The following is a 17,719-nucleotide window of genomic DNA, read 5'->3' as shown; positions in this document are numbered from 1 at the left end:
GCTGCAGGAATGGGGTAATGTGTGTTGAAGTAATGAGCCAGCCAACCGTGGACATAATGCATGGGGAAGTGAAAGTCCATACACTCAATGGGGTTCGAAGCCTCTGCTATCAACCCTAGGCCATGATAGATGTTGGCCAGGACCGGAATAGCGAGGCTATAAATAGTTCCGTGAGCCATCAAGCTAGCCATTCTAAAGACTCCGGGGTGAAGATAACCTCCCTTTTAGGGAAATACAAAAAGACATAACTAGCAGGATAGAAAGGCGGCCAGATAGGTTAGAAAGGGGGCCAGATAGGTCTTGTCCTTTAACTCGTCTCCTACCTCTAGCTCCGCGAATAACATGTTCTCCCTGCTCGACCAATCTCGAAACGTGATCTGCGTATCGTCAGAATTTTTGCATGGACCGGGACCAAGAGGCTTTCTTTTGCTTCCGTGTAATGGGTTTGTCATATTTGCGAGCCCCCAGGAACCAAAAAGAGATCCATGAGCTGATAGACACTGAGGAATCACGCTTCGTGGGAGTCATGTGATTTGCTCTTTGCAAGCACACTATAAAAATACGCCCGAAAAAGGTGTTCGTACGTTTTCGGCAAGTACTTCTCTTTGTCATGGTGATGAGTTAGCTCTTGAGGGAAGAAATCACTTCTTCATAAAAGCTTCCTTTGACCGGAAGGCCCCCGAGCAACTAGAGGTCCCATAAGGAAATTGATGCTTCGCCTGCCGCAGTATGAAAAGTGTTGGTTGAAAAGCACTAAGCTTCACAGAAAGCTCGAACTATGTCACCATTGCGATCATATGTGTACAGAGAGGCCATCATTGCACCAAGCAAATTAATGTCACGAAGGAATCGCTTGTTTCGACCTACTACAACCTCGAGCCACTCCTAGTAACAGTAAACGAAGCTGAATTCTCCAGGGACTTTTGTCACAACAGTCCAGCGGACCTGACCCTCAATTATGCGACATTCGAGAGTTTGCACTCGATCTGGATTAGGGGTTTCCTCATGAATAGAAGATCGCAGGATCTATGCACACTCTCCTCGGGTCAAGGGTACTTCTGTCGATAATTTGGAAAGGATCATGTTGTCGTCTAAACTTGGCCAGCGATCAACGAAAGGACCGACTAACGATTTTTCCATAGGAAGGTTGAGTCCTTCCTTCATGGGCTGACTCTAGTTTTTAAGAATCATGAGGTGCCTCTCATCAGATGAAACATGCTCGGTGAAGTGAACCATTGTTCTGGAAAAAAAAAAAAAAGAAAAAAAAGGTCACAGGGGAATGAGCTTCAACCATAGGGTTAAAAAAAACATCAAATTATCCCTAGGGTGATCAGGATGAACGATCAAGATGGTCCCATGACGATCAGAATACGCGATCGGTGCTACAGAGCAGACCCTATCGAGATCCTCCCTAGGGTGATCGGATGGGGTAAGCCTTTATGGGGTCCCTCCCACGACGATTAGGATATGCGAACAGTGTTACAAGGTAGACCTTTTCGGGATCCTCCCTAGTGTGATCGCATGGGAGAGTTATAAGCCTTGGCAGGGCCCATCCCATAACGAACAGGATGCACGAGTGGTGCTACAAGGCAGATCTTATCGGGATCCTCCCTAGGGTGATCGAATAGGAAAGTGGTAAGCCTTTACAGAGCCCTTCCCACGACGATCAGGATCTGTGAACGGTGCTACAAGGTAGACCTTTTCGGGATCTTCCCTAGGGTGATCACATGGGAGAGCTGTAAGCCTTGGCAAGGCCCCTCCCATGATGATCAGGATGCACGAACGACGCCACAAGATAGACCTTATCGGGATCTCCCTAGGATGATCGAATGGGAGAGTTGAAAGCCTTTGTAGGGCCCTTCCCACGACGATCAGAATATGCGAATGGTGCTACAAGGTAGACCTTTTCAGGATCCTCCCTAGGATGATCGCATTAGAGAGTTTTAAGCCTTGGCGGGGCCATTCCCATGACGATCAGGATGCACGAACAACGCCACAAGACAGACCTTATCGGGATCCTCCCAAGGGTGATCGAATGGGATAGTTGTACGCCTTTGTGAGGCCCCTCCCACAACGATCAGGATATGCAAATGGTGCTACAAGGTAGATATTTTCGAGATCCTCTCTAGGATGATCGCATGAGAGAGTTATAAGCCTTGGCGGGGCCCCTCCCATGACGATCAGGATGCACAAATAGCGCTGCAAGGTAGTCGATGATCGAATGAGGGGGTCATAAGCCTTTGCGAGTCCCTCAGACGATCAAGAGGCACAAACAGGCATACAGTAGATAGACCATACCAAGGTCATCCTTATGTGCACCAAAGAGTCGATCGTGCGGCCGGACATTTCTACAACAAAAAAATAGAAAAAAAAAATTGTTGTTACAAAACCAAGCTTATGAGAGGAGAAATCCACCTTAGAGATTATTGAAGGGTCGGCTAATTAAAAAAAAAAAGGCGGTTGTGCTCCCTTGAGTTGAGCTTTAACTTCTACGAAAGAGTAAGGGGGACAAGTTAGTAAACCTACGCAAAAGAAAAAAAAAAGAGTAAGGGGGCAAGTTGGTAAAAAAAAAAAGAAGAAAAACAAATGAAATATTTTTAAAAAAAGAAAAAGGAAAAAAAAGAAAGAGGAAACGAAAGGGCACCGGAACCATAGGGCACCCCCCCTTCGACCGTCGGAGTACGTGAGCGGCAAGCCTCCTCCCAACGGATGAGCAGCGACGATGGTGATGATCAGGATGTGCGATCCTGATCCCATGACGATCAGGATGTGTGACGAGCAATAAGGTTCGGACAACAGTGGCGAGCAGCGGCGAGCCTTGGACGTGAACAGGTGCAGTCTTTACCGATCCCTCAACGGACGAGCGGACGGTGTCCATCGACGATCGGATGGAAGATGCGGCTTCAGCAAGATAGCGACAGACGGACGATCGAGTGAAGACGTGATGAAGGCTGAACGTAGCTCGACTCGGCGGTTGCATGAAGGACTGGGGCTACCACACGCAGCTTGGCTCGACTTCTTGATGACGGCTCGGTGGTTTGGAAAAAAAAAAGAGAAATGAGAGAAGTTTTTTTTTCTCTACCTTTGACTAACTGGGATGAAAATGCAAAAGGCTTTGAGTCCTATTTATCGGGACTCCGCTGAATCCATAATCCAATAAGGAAATCTTAGATTTGGTTAAATTTAGATTTTATTGGTTAAATCTAGATTCTATTAGTTAAAAAAAATAATATTATTAAATAATAAATAATAAAAAAAATTTACCACCCAAATCTTATATTTCATTCTTTCTCCATCCCTCATTTTCTAAAACTTTTGGCCATGCACCGAACCTTTTGTTAATCACATTTTTAGCCCTGAATTACATTAAATTGGGGATGAATCCTTTAATTTTTTTGAATTTGAGATCCCTGAGTTTATCCCAAAATCAAATTAAAGTGAGACAAAGCTCAAACTTTTCATAAATTCGGCTATATCTCAAATTTTGATCCTAAACTCAAGTTAGACTTATGTACTAAATTCATAGTGTGACTAACACATCAATTGAGGTCAAATTCAAGAACAGATGTATTTAGATTTTGATTCCAACTTTATATTTTTCGAGATTCATCCACTCATATATGTGCATAAATCTCAAAAGGGGCATTTGAATAAGAAATTTTGGACCAATCACAAGTTGCCACGTCGTTTACTAAATTAATGATGAAATTCTAAATCATTAAATTTAGGTATAATTAGAAGGTTACATATGTCCCGAATTGAATTGAAGACAAATTTCGATAACGTCATGCGGTTTTATCATGACCGTTAAATCAGATGAGATTAATCTGGCCCAATTTGATATTGTTATTCGGTTTTAAAGTACAACTACCAAAAAAAAAAAAAAAAAAAACTGAATTGGATCCAAATTTCAAATCAGACCCAAAACCAACTAATTGAGCCAATAGACCAACTAAGCTCAAGTCCAACTAATTGGGCCCAAGGGCCAGACCCATAGACCAACTAAGCCCAAGCCTACGAAGCCCACCTGAGAACTCTATAAATAGAGAAGTTCTCTTCATTTGTGGGTGTCAACATTTTCTACATTCAGAGAGCCCAAAGTGAAGTCATCAACAAGTAAAAAACTCACAAGACTCCTGAAGCTGTACTTCTAAAAGACAGAAGCCTCTTGAAGACACAGACTTCTACTTTAAGAACATTCGTTGCTTTCCTTCTTCAAGTCAAGCACATTCACCCAACCGACAGAGAATCAGAGGATCAAGTATTAGGGATCGAACCACATCGCATCAACATCAACATCAACACCAACTCAAGTTCAACTCACGAAACAAATTTCTCCGGAAGCCTCGTGCAAACACTAATCCTCCAAGAAGATCATCAAGCCCAAAGGTCGATCATCCAAGAAGATTACCAAGCCTTAGGCCAATCATCCAAGAAGATCAACAAGCCCAAAAGCCGATATCATTAAGCCCAAAGGCCAATCATCCAAGAAGATCAACAAGCTCAAAGGCCGATCATTCCAGAAGATCAACCAACTTAAAGATTATAGTTTATTTTGAAAGCATCAAAATATTATGTATTAGAGATTGTACTCACTTTCCACAAAATTAATACAAATACAGAGTTCAAGTTCCACGAAATAAATTTCTCTTGAATCTCGTGTGAACAAATATAAAATTATCTTTTTGGTTTTATAATTTCTCTAGAAATGTTCCTCGAAATCGACATTTTTTTTCATATTTTCATAGAAATTTCTGTAAAATTAAGACCTCGAGAATTCCATCGAAATCCACATTTAAAATCTTAGGGTTGGTCTAATTACTTTGAAGTTTGTTTAATTTTTACTTATGTACTCTTATATGTCTAATTTTAGTTCTAGTACTTTAAAAAAAATTAATTTAGTCACTACTATTTGTTTGTGGTTGCTTTTTTTTTAAAAAAAAAATTGGTTATTTATTAACATTTTCACCTTAAATTTTGAAAATATATTTAGATATTATATTTCATTGCATGAAAATTTTTATTAATATTTTGCTAATTTCAATATAAATTAACTTTGAAGGACTAAATTTAAGAATTATAAATATATATATATATATATATATAAAGAGGAAAATTCAACGTTGAAAGTATAAATACGAAAATTGAACAAATGTCAAAGTACAAGAACTAAAATAATATCTTAGCTTTAAATTTTTTTAATGAAATTTAAAATTAGATAGTAACTCGTGTCTTTATTCATTGAGCTATTTGAGTTGACATATAGTTGTAGATTAAGATTTGTCTATCATTGTTGGGTCCCACCTCCTCCATCTATAGAAATTTTTTAGTGAAATTTAAAATGAGATATTCTTTTAACTTGGATAATTTAGTTAGTCTAAAAAGTGTTTCAACCTAACTAAACCCTACCACAAATACTTGCCCATTAAGTCTAACTAATTGAGTTTTTGGGTTTGATTAACATTTGGGCCAAATTAACCTACCTTTAGGCTAAATTAAACCAAGGGAGATTAGAGCATAGATTTTTGGGTTTGGTTTAGAAAAATGGCAAAACCGACCAATAATAAAAATTTTATGGCAACACATATGACATGCACATGACCACGAATTTTTAAATCCAAGTTTTACCCTTGTCTAGTTCGTAACTTTTGTTATCGATGAAACTACAAATACATGTAAGTGTAGAATCATAAAAAATGACGGGGTAGGGTAATTGTCAATACTTTGGTTCTCCAGTTTCCTTCTAATCAATTCATTTGAAAAACTAAAATAAATGCAGATTTTATTATTAATTTAGATTATGTTAACTATTTTTCGAATTAATCTCACTTGAATTAAATATCCAGATTTTTCTACCAAATTTATATTTTAAAAATTCATATATTATCAAATTTCATTTATCTAATCAAATTTTAAATTTATTCAAATATTCAAATTGTTTTCCATATTTTATACATATTAATAATAAATCAAGCAGATATTTTTTTATATTTTTTAATGTTTAAATTGTTTTATATATGTTATTAGATTTAATTGTACATATTTCATATTTAGTCACTATCTTAGCTGACATTCTGATAATACCTTATTTGGCTCGTATGTCCAGAATATTAAATAGAATGTAAACGTAGAGCTTTATTAATAACCAAGATATAAATACAATGTAATGAGAGCTTGATTAATAACCTAATACAAATACAATGTACTTGGAGAGCTTAATTAATAACCAAATTAATCATATTATAATCTAATATTTCCAATTTCAAAACTGGGAATGAGCGTCATTGCTTAATTTTCGCCCTCTTTTGGAATTTAAATTTCTTTTTAATATTCAAATTAGATTTGGATAACTATTCCACGAATTGATTTAAAATAAACCAATCTCTTCCTTATTTTTCTTCCTCTAATTAATTCAAATTAGTTATCTATTTTGATTTGATTTAATAATTTTTTGAAAATATTTAGAGTTAATCGATTTTTAATTTGTTTATCATCATTTTAACTTGAATTTATAATATATCTTTATATTTTACATTATTTTATTCGTTTTTATTATTTTAAATTTGGATTAATTTTGTGTTTGATGAAGTTAAAAATACAGTGTAATTGTTGAAGCTTAAATGAAAATGAAATTATGAATTTAGTGTAATCGTCAATAAACGAACTCTCTTCCTGATTTTTTCCCCGAATTATATTTCAACTTATATTTTATTATCAAATTATATTTTATCTAACTACTTATCGAATTAATCTCAATAAACAAAAACTTTCTGGTTTTTCTCTCCACTTTATATTTGAATTTATCTTTCATTATCAAATTTGATTTTATCCAATTAACTTTCGATTTGTTTAAATGTTTGTTACAAATTCAATTGTATCTAAATATGTTTTCATTATTTTAACATATTGTTATGAAATTAATTTGACTTTTTTCCGATGTTTTCAATTTCTCTTATAGAAACACGTAAAAATGGCTTATTGTACCTAAAAAGAAATATATAAATGAGAATTAAACTTAAAATGTTTGAAACATGTGCGTTATATATAAATATAAATATATTTTTTTTTGTTCAGTTCATCATCATCATCATCAATATTATTATTAAAATAAGATAATAAAAAACCCTAAATTTCATCATCTTCATGTTCTTTACTTAGACATCCTCCAAAATCTCTTTTTCTCATTCTTAATCTCATGTCTGCGATTGTTGGTTCAATGACCCTTTTTTGAATTCCATCGTCTTGGATAGCTTTTGATGATCACCCCACCAGGTTGCCGACCTTTTTTGCTTGTACACATATTTTCTGCTTTTGTTTCTACTTTGAACATCTTTTTCAATGATGACATTCTGGGATAGATAGTATTTAAAGTTGGCTTTCAAGATCCTATGAACAAAATAGCCACATGGAATGAAAACGATGAAACTCCCTACAACTGGTTTGATGTCAAACACAATCATATTTCCAATAGTCACATCGTCTTAAAGTTGCAATTCCTTCAAATACTCACTTGCCAACAACGATTCACTGGTATAATCAACTTTGCTCTTTCTCACATTGGAGGAAGTCCATCATTGTAGACATCCATAAGTTTCTAATGACCTCCACCGCCTAGTTGTCATCTTCGCTCACATACACACATTCTTAGACAACTAGAAGCGTTAAGAACCATATTGGATGATTTTTAATTTTTGCTTTTGAAATATTTTAGATACCATTTATTTTTTATTCTAGAATATTTAGGTAGAGTGTATTTGTGGTATTCGTTTTGTTTTTTAAGTAGTGTATCTTTGCATCCTCATTTGTACTTAATTTTATTGTTTTAGGGTAGTTTTGTCATTTACTAATTAGTATTTTCTATTATATAAAATTGTTTTGCTTTATAATTTTGAAACCCTTTTACCATTTTTTCAAATGAAACTTTTAAAATTTGCTATTTCTCTTGCTAGTCCTTGAACCAAACTAGTTTATTCAATCCAATGACAATGACGAAAATACAAGACATGATTGAGATCTACCAAGTTTTTCTTTAATTTCAATTTGGAACACATGTTGACTTCTAATTAGTCCTAATTTGATCATTTATAATTTTGTCATTAATTTGAGAAATGGTATGGCGATTTGTGGTTTGTTTAATTTCTCGTTCAACAATGGTATGACAATTTGTGATTTGTTCAATTTCTCATCCAACAACCATATTTGAAAATATCTAACACAAATAAATCATTTGCAAATACGATTTTTTCTAAAAAAAAAAAAGGAAAGAAAGGAATTGTGTGCCCATTTAAATATTTTTAAGCAATTCTTCTTCGTCATTAATGTATAATGTTTAGTACTCATATATATCTCTTTTTCGGTATAATAATGGTAAATCGTCAAACCATCAACTTTTAAAATAATGATTAGTGTCTTATCCACTAAAATTAATATAATCTCATTAAAATATTTTTTTTTGGAAGATTATAATTGTCTCCATCTTTATAACTTTTAAGTATTCCACCATAAAAAATAAACTTTTATTCATTTTTTTAATGTGAACGACACTAAAACAAATTACTACGATAAATGAAGTTATTAATTGAACAAATGATTTAGTTTTAACGAAATCGTATCTCCAATATCAACTCTACTAATAAAACTATCCTAATATGTTCTTTTCCAAATACTCAAACAAACAATAAAAGGTCACAAAAGATCCAAGACTAAAGGTAGTGGTTCACATTATAAATTTCAATAGGACAATAATTGAATGTTTAATGGAGTTAGATGGGGGTTTCATGAACAAGTCTTTGGAAAGGAAAAGATAAATGTCATTTTCTCCTTTTTTTTTGTTAATACCGGTATTACCGGTTCAATTTGTACCTTATGACAGACATATCACATGTCCCACCTAAAAAATAATAAAATAAAATAAAAAGAAACAAAATGTCACTTCCATTCACTAAGGGTATGTTTCCAAACTTCACCCGACCAACGAATCGGTAAATCTCATTACTAAAAATATTAATTTTATATTTTATCAATTCCGTATACGACTCCAAGAGTTCACAACTCTCTAGATTTTATAATATTTTACTTCTCATTATTCCACTCCTTATCCCTAAACAGCTCTATAGGCGATGTAAAGATGTTTGGAGTAAGGAGTGAAATAGTGAGTTTCAAGGAGTTATGAAATCTAAGGAGTTGTAAACTTATGAGGCCTACTAAGGAGTCGATAAGGTATAAAATTTATGTTTTTTAGTAGTGGGATCCACAAACTCTTTGGGTTAAACAATGAATGGAGTTCACAACTCTTAATTCCCAACTCCTTGGGTAAACACACCTTTAAGGATATTTTGGGCATTGAATTGAGTTATGATGTGTGGAGTTAATATGTTGAAATTAGAAGATCTGTTTTAGGATGCAGAGTTGTAAGATAAAATTTTTCGATAAATATGAAAAACATACAAAGAGGGAATAAAGTTTTTGGATAAATATGCAAATTTTAATTCAATAATATTTATTATTGAAATTGAGTTGTTTAAAATTAACTTATAAAATTGGTGGACCAAACACTCGATAGCTTTTTCTTTAGTCATTCACGCAACTTCTTATTTATGCAAAATGTCACTTTCCTATTAATTATATCTATTAATTAAAAAGGAAAATAAAAACATTTAAAACCATTCTATTCAATAATCACCCGCTACCGTTGCTTAACTTACAATCATTGAATTAAAAAAGAGAAGTGAGAAAAATGAATTCAAATAAAGTGATCAATAATGTTATTTGATATTACATTTATGCCCTTGTAAGTAACTTATAAATCAGTTACAATTGTTTGATTAGTCTACCTGTTGTATTTGTTAGAATTGTTGCACTAGATTTCAACAAAGAAATTTGATATATGTAATCAACTTGAATTTATTGATTTATATATGTTGGATCGACATTTGACTTATTAATTTTTATGTGTTGGATTGATTTTTGACTTGTTGATCTCTTGAATGCATTCACTTCATTTGAAGAGCGTTAGTGTGTGAATGTTCTTAAAGTTGAAATCGTGAAAGATAATTTTTAATCTTTCAAGAACATGAGTTTTCAAGGATTGTCTAGTCTTCAGGAGGTTAGAGTAGAGATCTTTGTTAGTTTTCTTTGGAGCTTAAGTTTTTGACCTCTTCAAATGAAGAGGAACTCTTCTATTTATACCGTTCACTTGCGAATATGTGGACTTGTGTATGGATTTGGATGACCATAAACGAGGGTCATTGGTTTGGGCTTGGTTGACTATGAATCTGACCAAAATATTTGTGGCCTAATTGGACCAAACTAGCTTTGTTCGATCCAATTGTTGTGACAAAGACATGTGATATTATTAGAATCCATCGACTTCTTGTTTTCAATTTTAATTTGGGATACGTGTCAACATGTAATTATTCACAAATTTGATGATTTTTAATTTCGTAATTAATTTAAAAAATGACGTAAAAATTTGTGATTTGTATGAATTTTCTCATTCAACAAGAACTTAAATTTCTTGGTGTACAATTATATATATATATGAGAGGTTCAATTATACAAGTTCATAAATTTGGCACAATACAACATAAATTGCTAAGGAAATAAGAAAACTATACAAATTACTACGATGTATAAAAGGATTCACTTCAGGCCTCATATTTGGCTCATCAAAATGAGTTGAGTTGAATATCACTCCAATGTCATATTTAGTTCAAATTAAATTACGTTGATATTTCAAATCAACCAAACATTTGTCTAATATGTCATGGCTGACGACATTAAACCATAAACATAATAAAAAAATATTAAAAGTATACCAAATTTGGAACAACAATACGAAATCATTCATAATAAAGTAGCCACTGAAAAAAATGGAGAGGGAGAGAATGAAGAAGTGAAATTATTTTCACAATTTAATTCAAACTCATATGCTATTTTTATAAAAATAGCTTTCAACAATTGTACAATCACAAATAACTACACATTATTATTCTTTTTTCTTTTTCTGCTTCTTTTATTTTTTTTTCTCTCTCTCTTAATTTAATATTTTATTATTGTTAAATTACAACGAAGTACATTTCTTATAATACACTATACATAACAGGGCAGTAACTTTTAGTTTTACAGCAACGGCCTCCGTTGACCGTTGGTCAAAGGCTCAGATGCTGCAAGAATAGTAATAATAATAATAATCTGTGTTTATGTGTCGGTGGCTGTAGGAGGGCATTTTCGTCCTTTTGAGTTTTTAATGCTTTTTTTAAATATAATAATTATAATAAATATTTAAAATTCTAAGAGAAGTCCCCCCATCGGAGACCGGTGCGGCGTTCCCTTCCTTCTCTTGGCGGTTCTGTGAGTCGCCGCCGTGGGGGGTGGCGTCGACGGCGAGAAGCTTTGGATTTTGCTTCTAAGTTTTCTTCTATTACTGGTGGCCGTCTTCGATTTCTCGGTGTCGGAACTTTCATTTTCCACAACTTTTATTACCCTTTTTCCAAAATTCTTTGATGTCCCAATTAGCTGTATTTATCAATATCACAAACAAATTCACTTTAAATTTGTCAATCAAGCAAACTTCAATGTTTCTAGTATTTTTTTTTTTAAAGCAATCTAAATTACACACCCCCCACCCAAAAAACAAAAAAAAAAAAACCCTTACTTAATGTTTGCTTTAAAGTATACATATTCTTAACTACCCTTTTGGTCAGCTCTTTGGGGAAGACATGTAATTGAATTTGTCACTTTAGTGCAGACAATTTATTTGAGGTATAAGGATTGAAGAGTTGCTTAGTATGATATTATCTATCATGTTTGGCGTGAATGCGATCTTTGTGTGAATGGAGCTACCTTGCGTCCTCTCTAAATGGTTAGTTAGATCATGCAGTTTGGAGTTTTTCTTTGTTATTCTCAGTGGCGTAAGACTTCTATTGAGGGAACTCAAGTAGGTCTCTTTCCTGAGACCTTTTTTCTTGAGTTGTATTTAATTTGTTTATTTAATTTGTGTTCGTTCTTCTCTTAATTCGTTTGATTGTGTTTACACCTTGATCTGGGTTTGTGAGGTTCTCTTCATCTTATTACAATTCAATACCTTTGAGAAAAAAAAAAAAACACTTAAACTCCTTTTGAAATAAAAGTTGAGACTTAAAATGATGCCAATGATATTAAATGAAATTGGGACCAAAACTCTACCTAACCGTACTTGATCTCAAATTCTTTATTAAGTTATTATGAATTTTCACTCTTAAGGTAGTTTTGAATATCACAACTTTAAAAGAATTATGATCATTTTTAAACTAATGACAAAGTTTAGAGTTTTAACTTTTTGTAATTTGGACGTTTATTTTTATCTTTTGTCAAGTTGCAATGAGAGGTGGAGGTGAAGAATCGGCCACCAATGGAGGATAATTAATGGTTTACTTTCAACATAATTTTCCTATAATTAATTTCCTTTTTCATTAATTAGGTTTAATTTGTCCTTATCTTAATAATGATTAAGCCATGGTTTTATAATTTTCTTTTATACATACTTAATTAGTGTGAAATAAATTGATTTAGTGGTGGGGTAATTGCATATTTCTTTTACTGTTTAAGGGTGTTATTTTTCCATTTGAAATTTTGAATGCTACAATGTCAACAACTCTGAGAGAACTTTCATTTTTGCCAACTCCCTTCCCACAAAAAAGAATTGGAATTTTCACGGAAAAAAGAAATTAAATTATGGTTTAAATCACGAGATTGTTTTATTATTTAAATTTTTATTATTTTTAGAATTATCGACATCATCTTCTAATTAATTACATTGAAACACCAAGACATTTTTGAACATATAATTTTTTTTTTAATTAAAATAATTATATAGTCAAGTTTCCCTATTTTTTTCATTACTATTAAAATTATTTTAAATTTTCACATCACAATTATTTCAAATTAGTTAATAAAAGTTAATGTCTGAAATTAAAGTGAGTATTTAGTGAAAATTGAGTTTAAAAGTGGAAATCTTGAAACCTATGAATCAAAATGAAATAAAATTAAAATTTTAATATTTTAAAATCTAGAGATTAAATTGAAACCAAACTCAAAACTAAAGATTAAAAGTAAAACATTTTGAAACTTAGGAACCAAATAGAAACTAAATTCAAAACTTAGAGACCAAAAAGATATTTTTTTAAAAAAATCAAATAATATAAAACGTGTTTCGTATAATTTAAAGTAGAGTGATTTTAGATGAACAAAATAGATTTTAAAAAATCTTAGGTCCCGCTTAGTAACCATTTTGTTTTTGAAAATTAAACCTATGGACACCACTTTCACATCCAAAATTCTTCTTTTATTATCTACTTTTCACCAATGGTTTAAAAAACTAAGTCGAAATTTGAGAACTAAAAAAAGTAATTTTTAAAAATTTGTATTTGTTTTTGGAATTTGACTAAGAATCCAACCATTAAAAAAAGATGCAAATCATTATAAGAAATGTGGATGAAATAAATTTAATTTTAAAAGACAAAAACAAAAAATAAAATAGTTACCAAACATAATCTTAAATAAATAAGAAATAGTTAAAAACAGTTAAGAAAAAGAGTCGGATTAATTTTAATTTTTTTACCTTTTTTGGATTAACTTTAGATTAACACTAGAGAGGTGGATTATTATTATTATTATTATTTTAAAAAAGACTCTAAAATGTATAACCAAAAATCCCCGAAATATATAGTGAGAAATAAAATATGTTAATATTTGATAGAAGCACTTCAAAAAATAGTATAATACAATAAAACAAATTTGTCATTTAACATAATTTTGAGTAAGATATAATAATATTTTTTTAATTGAAAATATGTTTTTACAAAAAGGTGTTCCAAACCCTCTAACCTACTTTCAACATAGTAGTACCTTTAGCTATTCTAAAAGCAATAAGTGCCAAGTTTAAAACAAAATTTGGAACCTCATTATTTTATAAAAATAGATGATTGAAAATTCATCTATTATTGTAATTTCCTCATACTCTAATATTGTGAAAGGTGTCTTACATACACTCATGTGATATATAACATAGAAATTTATATTTAATTTTTAAACATATTTTCATGTATTTTTTTTTTATATTTTTAATTTAAAATTTTAAGGAATGTGTGAATGTGTGTATATATATAGAGGAAATTTTTACGGATATAAAAAATGTCAAACTATTTACCGAAATAATAAAAAAGAGAAAAAATTCTGATAGACAATAAGGAAGATTAAAATTTTGCTATTTTGGGTAAATAGTTAGATTTAAAAAGAAAACAGTTATCAAATGCGTAATTCAAATTATTTTGTAGAGACAATTACAAATATAGTAATCAAGACTCAAGATATTAAAGCACAATGCAAAAGAATTAACAAATATAACAAAATTTAGGTGCAATTTTTGGAGTCTATCAGTGATAGACTATATCGCTTATAAGAGTTTATCAACAATAAATTCTATCATTGATAGGAATATAATAGCGATAGAATTTATCATTAATAGAAGTTTATACGAAGGATAGAGTCTACGATAAATAGATTTGACTAAATTTGTAATTCTCTAACGATAATGCTATATAATTAATGATTAGCACTAAAAATGTGGAATGATGGGTTGATAAGAATAAAGAAAGGGAAAAGGTGGAAAGAAAAACCTTGCAGCCAAGAGAGCAGAAATGGTAGGAATCAAGAAGAGAACGGTGGCAGACGAGGCAGATATTAGTGAGAGCCTTAGCAGGACGTGGCTGAGGGCGTTGGTTCAAGAACACAATCCTGGCACTGTTTATAATGTAAGTTTGGACGCCTGTTATGTCCATAAATTTCTGTATCTCACACACCCTTATCACATCATGGTACGACGATCTTCTTATCTATATATACATATATATTCCACAAAATACCATCAATATTCATCTTTTTTTTGTTCCTCTCTATAGAAAATAAAACTAAACTATGTGTTGGACAAAAATTGAGATACGAAATGATGCAACGGTAACTTTGAATGATGTGATAGTGTCTAAAAATTCTAATTTATATTCCAAGTTCTAATTCTTGTCTAACACATTTCAAGAGCAGTTGCAAATATAGTAATTGATTCGAAAATATTAACAGATATAACATAATGCAAAAGAATTTGCTAGATATGAAAAAATTTAGATTCAACTCTCGGAATCTATCAGCAATAGAGTTAATATGTTGCTATAGACTTAATTATTAACCTTAAAAGTACTATGAATTGCTATTACATGTTATGCAAGACTAAAAGTAATAATGATGTGCCAAAGTGAATATAGCTTAACAGGCATACGAGTGTGCTAGTGACCATGAGGATTGTGGTTTGGATCCCTCTACCGTCAATTATAAAAAAGAGTAATAAAGATGCAACTTTTTAAACAATAAAAAAAATGTATCAAATAATATATATAGGCTATAGCCAAAAGAAAGAACTAAGGTTAATAAATTAGGACATATAGTAATGAAATTTGGTTAAATCTTAATATGTTTTTACATTTTAGCTACATTTTCTTCATCGACATTTTTCAAACATCTTGACCTATATTTTTGAACCAACATTTTCTTATCTATAATTCTTTTCTTAAATTGAATGGACTCCCAGACTTAGAAACATTCTATTGTCAATATAATTTGTACTAAATGAACTCCATTATATGTATATATATGTATGCACGCGATATATACCTATTAGAATAAATATTTATTGATTTGGCACGATGTGTTAGTCGTAAAAATAAAAAATTGATATTCAGTAATAATTGACATAACTTTCGTCCCTAGAAGTATATCAACAAACATAACCAAATGTAATAATAATTTCAAAGTTTTCTTTTTCTTAAAATAATACCAATGACCCATGGTAGGTTTATTTTCTCCCAAAAAGAGAAAAAAAAAACTATTCCTTACTACAATAAATAAATAAATATATATATATATATATATTTGAAGTTTTAAATTTTTACATTTTAGGTGACATTGGATCAAAAAATTTGTTATTATAATCATAGATTATTATAGTTGGACTTATAATAGTTTGTGTTTGAGTGTAAATTATTTTAGTTTGAGTTAAAATAATATGTGTTTGAGGTGTAAATTATTTTTGTTTGAAAAAGAAATAATAAATATTATAACAAATAATAAAAAAACGATAAATGTAAAATAGTAAAAATTGTACCAAATAATAAATACGGCAGTAATCGGAGATTTTGAAAATTTAGATACTCCTTGTCCAAACGCCCTAACTTTTTTACTTTTTACCTCAGAATCCAAGTAACTTTATAATAAATTTAACAACCATACCAAACATGCACTTTTAACATTTAAAAAGGAAAAAAAAGAGAACAAAATAACAAAATAAAGATAAACAGAGACTTCACAGTTTATATCGTTATGATTTGGCATGTTGTTGCTGTTAGTAGGTAACAAACAGTAATTTCCACATCGGCTTCATTCAAACAAGAAACAATTAATTATTTCCAAAAAAAAAAAAAAAAAAAAAAACCCAATAATTGAAGAAATTGCGAAAAAAAATCCAGTAGAAAAATCTCAAAAAATTTACAGAACAAGAAAAAGAAGAAGAAGAAGAAGAACAGAGCGTACCTGAATGGCTCTGTGATCTTTATGAGAATTAAGACAGAGCGAACAGAGAGCTCCGTTGATACAATCCAAGCAATACATATTGCATTCAGTTTTATGCGAATCGGCGTGATGCTTACATTGAACGAAGAAGCTCGTGCTTAGAAGAGGTTCTAGCCATGGCGGCCATTCAATTTCACTTTCTCCTTCTCCTTCTTCTTCTTCTTCTTCTTCATTCTGATCGATTTCTCCGATTTTTCCCTAATTCATCACAAAAACACAAGAAATTTCAGGAAGACGAGATAAAGAAGAGCGAGATTAATTGGAGAATTGAATTGGCAATGGAGTTTTCGATTTGAAGCGAATGCTCACCATGATTTTTACGATTGCGACTTGGATTTCGCTAATCGATCACTCTACGGGGGGCTGAACTGCGGTGTTAGCGATTTGGAGATAAGAGGATGGGTTTTTCCCTCTCCGATGAGTTTTCTTTCTCGGGAAAGTGATTGAGAGAATATGGAGAAGAGAAAAAGGTAGGGCTATGGAGAAAAATGCCTTTTCCGCTTTGGTTGGTGCTGCGGAATCTGCCTCTCTATCTTTCTCCTCTCAACTCCGAACCCGAACCTCACTCCACACCCGAACCAAAACGGCTTACGTTTACTTCAAGTAACTTCACATTTCCTTCCTAATATGTATTCACAATTTTCATTTCATCCCTTCAATTGTATGTTACGTGACTTTGCTTTGTTAGATGATATATAATTAAGTTTACTTTCCCTCGATAATTTAATATGGTATAAGAGCAAGTGATTCAAAAAAGTTATGCATTCAAGCCTCTATATTGTTATTTACTTTCCAATTAATATTGATTTCCACTATGAGAGATAATGTTAGATGATATATAATTGAATTTACTTTTACCCACTAGTTTAAGTTTTTGGGTCAATCCGTGATTTAAAAACTTTTGATTTCATACAAATGAATATATCATCTCTCACTTATGAGCATTAATTAGATGTAGTTTAGACTACACTTAATCTCATACTTCTTTGTACTTTATACAAAAAAGAAAAAAAATTATTTTTTTAAAATTATTGGACAACTATTTGGTTGCACAAAGATAGGT

General features: G+C 31.6%; 1 protein-coding gene across 1 annotated transcript; it reads right to left on the bottom strand.

Annotated features, from left to right (window-relative positions):
* Positions 1-10,887: 10,887 nt before the first annotated feature.
* Positions 10,888-17,257, bottom strand: LOC120089480 (protein RGF1 INDUCIBLE TRANSCRIPTION FACTOR 1-like). The gene is made up of 4 exons (XM_039046966.2): positions 16,966-17,257; positions 16,618-16,854; positions 14,658-14,873; positions 10,888-11,517 (listed from the first exon to the last, which is right to left on the bottom strand). The coding sequence occupies exons 1-4, from the start codon at positions 16,966-16,968 to the stop codon at positions 11,284-11,286; spliced, it is 690 nt and encodes a 229-aa protein (XP_038902894.1). The 5' UTR covers positions 16,969-17,257; the 3' UTR covers positions 10,888-11,283.
* Between the last annotated feature and the right edge of the window lie 462 nt (positions 17,258-17,719).

Source organism: Benincasa hispida, chromosome 10, assembly GCF_027475165.1.
Source record: "Benincasa hispida cultivar pf3 chromosome 10, pf3_genome.v1.1, whole genome shotgun sequence".
Taxonomy (NCBI): domain Eukaryota; kingdom Viridiplantae; phylum Streptophyta; class Magnoliopsida; order Cucurbitales; family Cucurbitaceae; genus Benincasa; species Benincasa hispida.
Note: the sequence above shows the minus strand (reverse complement) of the source record. Positions and strands in the feature narration are given on the sequence as shown.